The following is a 12,091-nucleotide window of genomic DNA, read 5'->3' as shown; positions in this document are numbered from 1 at the left end:
AACAACAACAACAACAACAACAACAACAACAACAACAACAACAACAACAACAACAACAACAACAACAACAACAACAACAACAACAACAACAACAACAACAACAACAACAACAACAACCACAACAACAACCACAACAACAACAACAACAACCACAACAACAACAACAACCACTACAACAACAACCACTACAACAACAATACCAACAACAACAACAATACCAACAACAATACCAACAGCAACAATCTGATCAACATTATCCACACTATTATCAACAATCTGAACAACAACAACAATCACAACAACCGCAACAACAATATTACCAATCAAACTATCAACAACCACAAAATAATGTGCAACACCAATATGCTCAACAATACGTTCAAACACAACAATCACCACAACCATACCATCAACAACAATATGGACAAAATCAATCTGTACAACAACACCAATATGAACAACATCAATATGAACAACAACAACCACAACAACCACAACAACACCCACTAAAAAAGAGAAGAGTATCAATTGATAAGAATCTTACCTTCCACTTTTATGAAAGTAAAACAAATCAATTATCACAACACACTGAAGAACACAATGAACAACAGCAACAAAAGTATCAAAAATACTATCAACAGCAATATCAACAACAATGTCAACAACAACATCAAGAATACCTTGAACGTCAAGAATTTATTCAACAACAACACCACCAACAACAACAACAACACCAACACCAACACCAACACCAACACCAACAACAACAACAACAACACCACCAACACCAACAACAACAACACCACCACCACCAACAACAAAATCACCAACAAAATCACCAACAAAATCACCAACAAAACCACCAACAAAATCACCAACAAAATCACCAACAATACCAACAACAACAACAACAACAACACCACCACCAACAACAACAACAACAACAACAACACCAACAACAACAATATTATTACCAAACTAATGCATCTGATCATACCAATCAAACTTCAACAAACAATATTAATAAATAAGAGTGTTTAAAATAATCTGTAAATTTGATTAAAGTTTTTTAAAATAAATAAAAATAAAGAATTATTATTTAATATTTTTTTTTTTACTTTTTAAATAATTTTATTGTTTTATTATTTTTTTTTTTATTTTTTAAATAAATAATTAATTATTTTATTATTATTTTTTTTTGTCCTACCAGACCCATGTTAATCTTGTGTATTTTAAATAATCAGAAAGAGTATTGTCCGTTGGATTTTTCTAATCATTTATTAATAAATTTATTTGATTTTTAATCATATACTAATAACATTGTTTTGTTTTTTTTTTTAAAAAATTAATATGTTCCATATAATTTTAATACTTGCCCAAACTTTTTTAATTATTTATTTTATTTTATTTTATTTTTCTAATCAAAACTGTTGTTGTTACAAAAATAAATTTGGATAGTGGATCATTAAAATAAAGGTGATGGAAATGATGATATTACAAAAAAAGAAGTTAATGATAATGACGATTACCACGTTGAATTTGATTATGTAGATCAAAAAATTGTTTATTTTAGAGAAAACTGGAAAAATAAAATAAAAAAAAAAAAAAAAACAAATCAATTGTATATTTTTAATTTTGGTTTAAAAATAGTTTTAAATAAAAAAAAAAAAATTAAAAAAAGCAGAAAAAAAAAAAAAAAAAAAAAAAAAAAAAAAAAAAAAAAAACGAAGAAAATTATTTTTTTTTTTTGAATTTTTTTTTTTTTTTTTTTTTTTTTTTTTTATTAACGAAAGACGATTTAGATATATATACACACATAAAAAAAAATAAAAAAAACATTAGAAAATGGGTAAAAAAGATAAAACTGAAATTAAAGTAGAAGAAGAAAATAAAGAAAAAAAACAATATAAAAAAAAGAAAGAAAGAGAAGAATTGGAAATACCAAAAGGTATTGATCCATGGAAACCATTAGAATTAAAGAGAGATGATGTTGGTAAACGTGTACTCTATGATGATTCATCATTTGCAACCTTATTCCCAAAATACAGAGAGAAATATTTACAAGAGATTTGGAAATTAGTTGAAAATGTTTTACATGAACATGGTATCGAATGTAAATTAGATTTAATTGAAGGTAGTATGACTGTCACAACAACTAAAAAATGTTGGGATCCTGTAGCTATCCTAAAAGCAAGAGATTTAATTAAATTACTATCAAGATCTGTACCATTTGAACATGTAAGAATTGAATAATTATTAATAATAATAATTAATAATAATTAATAATACTAATTTTTTTATTATTATTTATTTTTTTTTTTTTTTTTTTTTTTTTTTTTTTTTTCAACACACACACACAGGCACAAAAAGTATTAAATGATGATTATAATTGTGATATTATTAAAATTGGTGGTTTTGTTAGAAATAAAGAGAGATTTGTAAAGAGAAGACAACGTTTAGTTGGTCCAGATGGTAGTACATTGAAAGCAATTGAACTTTTAACAAAATGTTATGTTTTAGTACAAGGTAATACTGTTTCTTCAATTGGTCCATGGAATGGTTTAGTTCAAGTTCGTAAAATTGTTGAAGATTGTTTAAAAAATATTCATCCAATTTATAATATTAAAGAATTAATGATTAAAGTAAATTATAATAATATTTATAAAATTTTATTTTAATATTTATATATTAATATATTTATTTATTTATTATTATTATTTTTAGAGAGAATTAGAAAAAGATGAAACATTAAAGAATGAAAATTGGGAAAGATATTTACCACAATTTAAAAAGACAAATCAAAATAAAAAGAAAAAAGTACAAAAAAAGAAGAAAGACAGAGATGCAGCACCATTTGCACCACCACAATTACCAAGAAAAGAAGATCTTGCTATGGAATCTGGTGAATATTTTGCAAGTGAAGAAAAGAAACGTAGAAAGATACAAGCTGATAGAGAAGCTAAACATGCAGAATCTGATCAAAAGAGAAAGGATGAAAGACAAAAATCACAAATTGCACCTGCTGAAAAAGATAGATCAACCACTACCACCACTAATACTTCAAACATTCAAGATACACTCTCAAATATTAAAAATAATTTAAAAAATAATAAAAGAAAGGAAGCTCCAACAAATAATGCAGATGATTTTGTTTTAAAGAAAAATAAGAAATAAATATTTATTTTTTAAAAAGTAATAAAATAAAATTATAAAAAAAAAAATAAAAAAATAAAAAATAAAAAAAAAAAAAATATATAATAAAAATGAAATTATAAACAAAAAAAAAAAAAGTTTACTAACTAAATAAATATTATATTTTATTTTATTTTATATTGATTGTAATTCTTATTTTTTAAAATTATTTAATTTTGGAAGGAAAATTGTTGGCATTACTTTAATGGTAGTGGTACATTTCCCACAATTTCCAGTTTGTTGAAAAAAAAAAAAAAATTTCCAGTTTAAGAAAATTATAAAAAAAAAAAAGATGAATAAAAGTTAAGAAGATAGAATCTATTTTCTTTTTTTTTTTTTTTTATAATTTTCTTTTTTTATTTTTTTTTTATTAATTTTTTTTTTAATATTTTTTTTTTTTTTTTTTTTTGTTTAGTTTTCGTTAAAAGTGTTATTTTATTATTATTTAAATATTGGTTAAATATCTTTTGGATGAACCCTTTTTCTTTGAATCTTCATGTTTCTTTACTTCATTTTCCAACTCTTTAACTTTTGCTTTTAAATCGATAATATCTTTCATTAATTTAATATCATCCATTTGTCTATGTCTCCTTCTTTCAAGAATTGTGATTAAATCTGCAGCGGCAGAACCTTCAGTGTAAGCGTATCTACTAATACCCACCCAACTAGAAATTGGTAAATTGGACAATGCTTTTATTGCTCTCATGGCAACTAAATGACTGTCAAATGTAATATGTGCAACACCAGAGTGTGATGATTCTTTACCGATCAAATGTGGTTTATAAACTTTTGATGAGAATGTAATTCTACAAAATTTTGGATCTTTCATATTTGGATCAAATGATTCTGAAAAATAATCTCTAAAATATTCCTCAGGTAAATTTTTATCTAAACCAAATAATGATATTGTCTTTAAACTTGATGCATTTAAAACTTTTAATCTTAAACCCTAAAATAAAAAATTTAAAAATAAAAAAAATTAATAACAATTTTTTTTTTTTTTTTTTTTCCTTTTTTTTTAATAATTAATACTTACATTTAAGGTTATACCAAATGTTGAAAGTGATTTATAAACTGATTGTGGGTCAATATTTGAATTTTCTTTTGGAATTAAAGAAATAGCGGTTGATACTGTACGACCAGCTAAGGAATTATCAGGCATTTGGACACAAATTGATTCAGCGATTTCAAAGGATAAACTTTTTTTAAAGGTTTCAAAAATTTTATCAGACTCTGATGTTGCTGATTGAATTAGAAAGCATAAAAGGTTTGGATTTAATTCATGCTTTTCAAGGAAATTGATGTATGCCATATCTTTTGAAGCTTTTGTTTCTTTTTTATATTGAAATAATTCAAATGATTGGTTTTTACTTTGTTCTCTAATATTGTTAATGAATTTTTCAGATTGGAGATCGTCGACAGATTCACCATAATCGTCGTCCTCATCATATTCTTTCATCATCTGTTCACCTTCTTCAATTGTAATTTTACCATTTTCATCGTATAAAAAACTTTTGTTTAAAACGTTTTGTGAAAATGGTTGATCTAATGAATTTTTAAATGTTGTACCCTTTGGTGATGATGTTCCATTTTCAATTGCTTCAAATGAATAAATTTGTTCTTTCATTGGATTTATTGGTGTTGGATTTGGAAATAAACTACCAAATAATTCTGTTTATTTTTTTATTTTTTTTTAAGAATTATTAAATTAATAAAAAATAAATTGTAAATTATTATTCTTGTGTTTATGTGTGTGTGTGTGTGTATATATTTGAATTAGCTATAAAAAAATATATATATAAATATTAAATTACTTACTATTTGGTTTTGTAACTGGAGTGGATGAACAAAATGATCTTGAGGATCCTCTTAATCTAAATAAATGATGTGTTCTATTCATCCTTAAATATATATTATATAAACAATAACACTTTAATATACCAAATGATCAACAATAAAAAAAATTATTTGTGTGTGTTTTCAAAGCCCAACCAAAATAAAAATTTTTTTTTTTTTTTTATTTTTTTTATTTTTTTTTTTTTTTTTATTTTTTTTTTTTTTATTTTTTTTTTTTTTTTCGTTTTTTTACAAAATTAAAAAAAAATATTTTATTTTTTAATTTATTTTCTTTTTTTTTATTTTATTTTATTTTTTATTTTCTTTTTTTTTAAACAGTTTTTTCGAAAAAAAAAAACCGAAACTGGATTTGTAAATAAATTAGGTTTTTTTTTTTTTTTTTTTACGAAATATGATATTATTAAATATTGTTAAAATCATAATTTAATAATTTAGTCAAACTTATATTTTATTTTATTTTTTTATTTTTTTAATATTTAAAAATATTTAAAAATACTTTTTGAAAATATTTTGATTTAAAGTCTAGCCAATTTGGGAAAAAAAAAAAAAAAAAATTCCTATATTTTAGGAATGTTATTTTTATTTTTATTTTTTTGATATTTTTATTATCCCAAAAAAAAAAAAAATATCAACCAAAATCAAACAAAAAAAAAAAAAAAATGTAAAAATAAAAATTTATGGATTCTTTTGGATATCTTAAATCTTTATTTTTCATAATTATTAAAAAAATAAATCTTTCAAATTCCTTTAAAAAAAAAAAAAAAAAAAAAAAAAAAAAATGAGGAATTGTCTCAATTTGAAAATAAAAAAATAATAATAAAAAAAGACAAGTAAATTGATACACAATTATTATTTGTATTAATTTAGAATTGGAGAATAATTTTTTACTTAATTTCAACTACAAAAAAAAGGGGGGAACAAGGGAATTGTTTTCTTTTTTTTATTTCAATGGAAACATATTTATCTTTATTTAGATTTTTCTATTTATTCTTTCATGTTCTCCAATTCCAATTTTATTAACTTTTTTTTTTTTTTTAAAATTTTTAAAATTTTTTTTTTTTTTATTTTTAATTTTTTTTTTATATTTTTTATTTTTTTTTATAATTTTTTTTTTTTTTTCATTTTGGATTTTTAAAAAAAAAAAATAAAAAAAAAAAAAAAAAAAAAAACTTATGTTTCAAAGAAAATTAATATATAACTTCTTATCATCAAAATCATCATTATTTTATAAAACTACAAACTATACAAATACAAATATTTTAAGCATTAGAAATATGTCAACAGAAAAAATACAAAAAGTTGTTATCATTGGTTCAGGTCCAGCTGGTCACACTGCTGGTATCTATGCCGGTAGAGCCAGATTAGAACCATTGATGTTCGAAGGTTTTATGGCAGGTGGTGTTGCTGCTGGTGGTCAATTAACTACTACAACTGAAATTGAAAATTTCCCAGGGTAGGTTTATATATAAAAATATAATAAAAACAAATAAATAAAAAAATATAACTAATAATAATAAATAATAACTAATAATTTTTTTTTTTTTTTTTTTTTATATATATTAGTTTCCCAATTGATATTTCAGGATCAGAATTAATGGATAAAATGAGAGAACAAAATATTAAATGTGGAACTACAATCGAAACTAAAACCATTTCAAAGGTTGATCTTAAACAAAGACCATTCACAATTTATGTAGAAGATGAAGAAGATAAACCAATTAAAGCACAATCAATTATCATTGCAACTGGTGCAACTGCAAAGAGAATGGGTGTACCAGGTGAAACAGAATTTTGGAGTAAAGGTGTTAGTGCATGTGCAGTTTGTGATGGTGCTTTACCAATCTATAGAAATAAACATTTAGTTGTTGTTGGTGGTGGTGATACTGCTGCTGAAGAGGCAACCTTTTTAACTCATTTCGCCTCAAAAGTTACTTTATTGGTCCGTCGTAATGTTATGCGTGCCTCAAAAGCAATGCAACAAAAAGTTTTCTCTAACCCAAAGATCGAAGTTCTTTGGGATACCACTTTGGTCGAAATCAAAGGTGAAAAATCCGTTACCTCTGTTGGTATTTACAACTCTGAAACTAAAGTAAGCTCAAATCTCGACGCTCAAGGTTTATTCTATGCCATTGGTCACACACCAAATTCTGCCTTCTTAAATGGTCAACTCAATACCGATGAAACTGGTTACATCATCACTCAACCAGGTTCCACCAAAACAAACGTTGAAGGTGTTTTCGCTTGTGGTGATGTTCAAGATAAAGTCTACAGACAAGCTATCACCGCCGCTGGTAATGGTTGTATGGCTGCTTTAGATTGTGAAAGATTTTTATCTTCTTTATAATTATTAGTTTCAAAATTATAGGGGAAAAAAAAAAAATAAAAAAATAATAAAAAATAAAAATAAAAAAAAATCTAAAAATATAATTTGTGTTTTTTTTTATTTTTATTTCTGTTCAATTGTTTATTTATTTTTTTTTTTATTATTTTACACCTAATTTACTTTTTTACTTTGTTTATAATTATATCTTTTTTCTTTATTTTTTCTTTGAACTCCTGAAAATAAGTTTTTTTTTTTTTTTTTTTTTTTTTTAGAAAATTAAATTCTTATTTTTTTAAGTAACAACTAATTGATTTTTTTTTTTAATTTTTATTTTTTTTATTATTTTTTATTTTTTTTATTATTTTTTATTTTTTTTTATTTTTTTAAATTTTTATTTTTGTTTTTTTTTTTAATAAATTTTCAACCACATTTATCTTTTTTTTTTTTTTTATTTTTTTTTTTTTTTTTTTTTTTTTTTAATTTATTTTTTTATCCATTGACAAGATATTAAACTCATAAAAAGCTTTTTTTTTTTTTTTTATTTTTATTTTTTTCTTTTAATTTCCAATAGTTAATTAGTCTTAATTTTAAAATTAGTATCAATAGTTAATAACAACCACAACAATCATAATAGTAAAATCATAAATCATAAATCATAAACCATTATAGTTTAATAATAAAAATAATAATTATATATTTATCAGTGAAAAAAAAAAAAAAAAAAAAAATAGGAAAGTTTAAAAAAAAAAAAAAATAATAATAACAATGTTAAATAATAGAAATAATAATATTAATAGTAATAATGGTAACAGTAATAATGGGGATAATCTAATCAATAGTTTACCAGCTGGATTTAAACTTTATATACAATTACTTGCAGAAACAAAACCAATACCAACTGCTTTTATTAAATATTGTTTATTATTCCAAAATGAAATTGAAGCACATTTAAAAATAAATAAAAATGCAAGATACCTTGTCATTAAACCACCAAAAGAAATACATGTGACACATGAAGATATAGATTTGGTTATTAAATTCTTTGATAGTTTACATTCATGTTGTAACGAACAAATTCAACAACAACAAGAACAAGAACAACAACTACAACAACAACTACTACAGCAACAACAACAACAACAACAACAACAACAACAACAACAACAACAACAACAACAACAACAACAACAGCAGCAACAACAACAACAACAGCAACAACAACAACAGCCACAACAACAACAACAAGAACAGCAACAAGAACAGCAACAAGAACAACAAGAGCACGAACAACAACAACAACAACAACAACAACAACAACAACAACAACAACAACAACAACAACAACAACAACAACAACAACAACAACAACAACAACAACAACAACAACAACAACAACAACAGGAACAACAACAACAACAACAAAATTCACCAACATCACAAAATAATCAACAACAAAGAGTTAATAAACAAAATATACCAGCATTAGAGATAATATATTCAAGTTTAACATTTGGATGGTATAAAAGTTTTAAATTATCAAAAATGAATAGATGTAAATTAATGATGGGAGCTGAACAATATCTATCATTGAAAGGTCGTGGTGTTGAATTATCTAGATTGGTAGCAATTGCAAACTATTTCAATGTTATTGATGGCTATTTGTTGAAAGCATTTAGAAAGAATTTAGAAAGAAAATTAGAATCATTAAAAAGTGTATCAGAGGCATTGAATTATTTTGGAGAACCAGGTGAAGAGTTTTCTTTATCTGAAAAGAATCAAATTCAAAGGGAAAATGCATTCTCAGAATTTAGTTCATTCAATAAAGTCAATACAAATTTCATGTATAATTCAATGGTTGATAGATTTGTAACACCACATAAATTAGAAGGTTTAGTGAATAATGGCATTAATAATAGTATAGGTGGTGGTGTTGGTGGTGTTGGTGGTGTTGGTGGTGTTGGCGGTGTTGGTGGTGTTGGTAATAATGATGCCAATGAAGATAAATTCCCACCTGATATCGTCCAATTATTAGATCCAAGAAAATTAAATTTATCCTTACCATCATCACAAAATTGTTATCGTTGTAATGATAAACTATATTATAATCATAGACATCATTGTAGAGAATGTGGTATGATGTTTTGTTCAACATGTGCATCATATTTTGTTGAGCAAGATTATTTATCAACAGGTCAAATCTATTATGGTGTAAAGGATTATCTATATAAATGGTATTCAAATAAAACCTGTAGGGTTTGTAAAACATGTTATGATAAATTGGATTGGTCACAACGTCATTTCAATGATGTTTCCCTTTTGAAGTTATTGGGCTTAAGATTTGGTCCACTAAGAAGATTCGCTTCGATTTATCCACAATGGAGAAGAGCCACCATCATTTATCTATCACAAATTAGAATGATTCAATATAAATTTCCAACTCATAGATTACAACCATTTGAAAAGTTGGTACTTTGGAGAAATAGAGAAGACCTTAGATGTCATTCACTTTGGTTAATGAAGTTATTATGTTCAATTGATTATAATAGAATCACCACTAAACAATTGAAAAGTTTACAACATTGTCTTCAAGAGGATATTGGTGATAAGAAGGATTGTTATTACTTAATGTGTTCAAGTTCTTGTCAATGTACAATTTCACCATTAAATATTATACCATTATTAGATAGAAATATAACTCATCCATTCATTAGAACTTATGCAACAAACAAATTAAAAGGTTTAGGTGATAAATTATTATATGTTTTACCACAATTAACATTTTTATTAAGGTAATTAAATTTTAATATTATTATTATTATTATTATTATTATTATTGTAGATTTTTTTTTTTTTTTTTTTAAATTCTTAATTTTTAATTAATTTTTTTTTATTTATTTTATTAATTTAGATATGAACCAAATGTTAAATCAGATTTAGCAGATTTTTTATTTGAATCGTCAAAGAATGATCAAACAATTGCATATAATTTTATTTGGGAATTAAAGAATTGTCAAGGTGGTGAATATGATTTAAGATATGAAGCATTGAAATTAGAATTTACAAATTATATGACAAGAGAAGCACCACAACAAATGCAAAGTTATCAACTTGGTTTCGAATTATCACATATTTTACAACAACATCGTCCAATAAGAGAAGGTATAGAGTTTTTACCAAATAGAGAGTATCTAGAGACAAAGTTAACTAATCTTTGTGAGACTCAAGGCTCACTCTTAAAGTTACCAACAAATCCAGCATACACTATTAAATATTTTAAGGTTAAAGAATCGATTGTTTTCAAATCTGCAACCAAACCACTCTATTTAGTTTGTCATTGTGTCAATGATAGAACAGGTAAAGAAAAAGATTTTGGTTTAATCTTCAAACATGATGATCTTAGAAAAGATCAAATCATTCTAAATCTAATTTATTTAATGAATGAATTGATCATTCAATGTAATGAACTTCGTAAATTAAAAGAAAGTAGTGGAAAGAAAAAACATAAGGAACCATTCATGCAACCAATAGTTTATCGTGTTTTACCAACTGGTGTAAACTATGGATTCATTGAACCAGTAAAGAAATCAAAAACCTTAAAGGATGTACTCGTCGAATATAACAGAATAACTTCATTCTTGGGTAGTAGCCAAACACTCACCTATGATCAAGCATCCAAAAACTTTTCAAGATCATTGGCAACTTGGAATATTATCACTCATTTGTTGGGTGTTGGTGATAGACATAATCAAAATGTAATGTTTACAGAAGAGATGAAAATCTTTCACATTGATTATGGTTTCATCCTTGGTATGGATCCAAAATTCTTTTCATCAGTGATTAGAAACGATACAGCATTTGAAGATCAATTCTTGGATAATGAAAAGAAGAAAGAAGATTTCTATAACCTTTGTATTAGACTATTCCTTCAATTAAGAAAACATCACTCTTTCTTCCTTTATCAAATTACTTTTCTAACTCGTTTAGATCCAAAAGTAGCTGGTTTAATCGATGAAGCCTACATTGAAGACATCATTGGCGGTAGGTTCTTACCAGGTGTACCAAAGAAAGAAGCAACCGATTATCTAAGAGGTATGCTAAAGAATCCAATCACTTCATTTGCAATCTCCTTTTTTGACTCTGCTAGAGATTATAGAGATCAATTCTTAAAGATTCAAGAGAAAACTTCTAAATCAGTCACTGACCTTGGTTATAATATTTTCGAAAAGATTGTTAGTGCAACAAAATCTGTCTCTCAACAAAATTTTACAATTGATCCATCATTGGATACCTCTCCAAATGTAATAAATAGTGGTAGTATTCATAATCATTCCGTTATTAATGATGAAGAAAGTTTAAGTTATAGTTTATCAAGTAGTGTAAACTCTAGTAAATTTAGAGCTGAATCAATTTCATTTACAACTCCTCAATTATCAAATACTTATCCAATCAATAACCAAGAAATTAACAATAATAATAATAACAATCAAAATTATTATAATAACGATAATGTGGATCAATCACCATTGGTTGCATCTTTAAATAGATTCACTTTTAATGATAATAATTCGAATTAAATCAACTTTTAAAAACTTTTTTCTTTTTTTTTCTTTAAAAAATACAATAAAATAAATTTATGTGTGTCTTTATTTATCTTTAATATATTCACTTTTTTTTATTTTCAATTTTTTGGAAATATATTTATCTAAACAATAAAAAAAA

The 12,091-nt window shown here is 24.4% G+C and overlaps 5 protein-coding genes across 5 annotated transcripts; 4 read left to right on the top strand and 1 right to left on the bottom strand.

Moving 5' to 3' along the window:
• On the top strand, window positions 1–1,031 carry DDB_G0280817 (hypothetical protein; the record flags this gene model as incomplete). The annotated part of the gene is made up of 1 exon (XM_635950.1): window positions 1–1,031. A coding segment is annotated over one exon (1,031 nt), but the record flags the coding sequence as incomplete, so codon positions are not given.
• Window positions 1,032–1,845: 814 nt separating this feature from the next.
• On the top strand, window positions 1,846–3,174 carry DDB_G0280805 (hypothetical protein; the record flags this gene model as incomplete). Its single annotated transcript, XM_635949.1, has 3 exons — window positions 1,846–2,238; window positions 2,361–2,642; window positions 2,725–3,174. 3 exons carry the CDS (start codon window positions 1,846–1,848, stop codon window positions 3,172–3,174), a joined length of 1,125 nt encoding a protein of 374 aa, XP_641041.1.
• A 463-nt stretch (window positions 3,175–3,637) lies between these two features.
• DDB_G0280803 (hypothetical protein) lies at window positions 3,638–5,092 on the bottom strand (the record flags this gene model as incomplete). The annotated part of the gene is made up of 3 exons (XM_635948.1): window positions 3,638–4,141; window positions 4,229–4,863; window positions 5,011–5,092. 3 exons carry the CDS (start codon window positions 5,090–5,092, stop codon window positions 3,638–3,640), a joined length of 1,221 nt encoding a protein of 406 aa, XP_641040.1.
• A 1,231-nt stretch (window positions 5,093–6,323) lies between these two features.
• On the top strand, window positions 6,324–7,393 carry trrA (thioredoxin reductase; the record flags this gene model as incomplete). The annotated part of the gene is made up of 2 exons (XM_635947.1): window positions 6,324–6,502; window positions 6,613–7,393. 2 exons carry the CDS (start codon window positions 6,324–6,326, stop codon window positions 7,391–7,393), a joined length of 960 nt encoding a protein of 319 aa, XP_641039.1.
• Window positions 7,394–8,137: 744 nt separating this feature from the next.
• Window positions 8,138–11,946, top strand: DDB_G0280813 (phosphatidylinositol 3-kinase; the record flags this gene model as incomplete). Its single annotated transcript, XM_635946.1, has 2 exons — window positions 8,138–10,161; window positions 10,281–11,946. 2 exons carry the CDS (start codon window positions 8,138–8,140, stop codon window positions 11,944–11,946), a joined length of 3,690 nt encoding a protein of 1,229 aa, XP_641038.1.
• Window positions 11,947–12,091: the final 145 nt, after the last annotated feature.

This window comes from Dictyostelium discoideum, assembly GCF_000004695.1.
Source record: "Dictyostelium discoideum AX4 chromosome 3 chromosome, whole genome shotgun sequence".
NCBI lineage: Eukaryota > Evosea > Eumycetozoa > Dictyosteliales > Dictyosteliaceae > Dictyostelium > Dictyostelium discoideum.
Note: the sequence above shows the minus strand (reverse complement) of the source record. Positions and strands in the feature narration are given on the sequence as shown.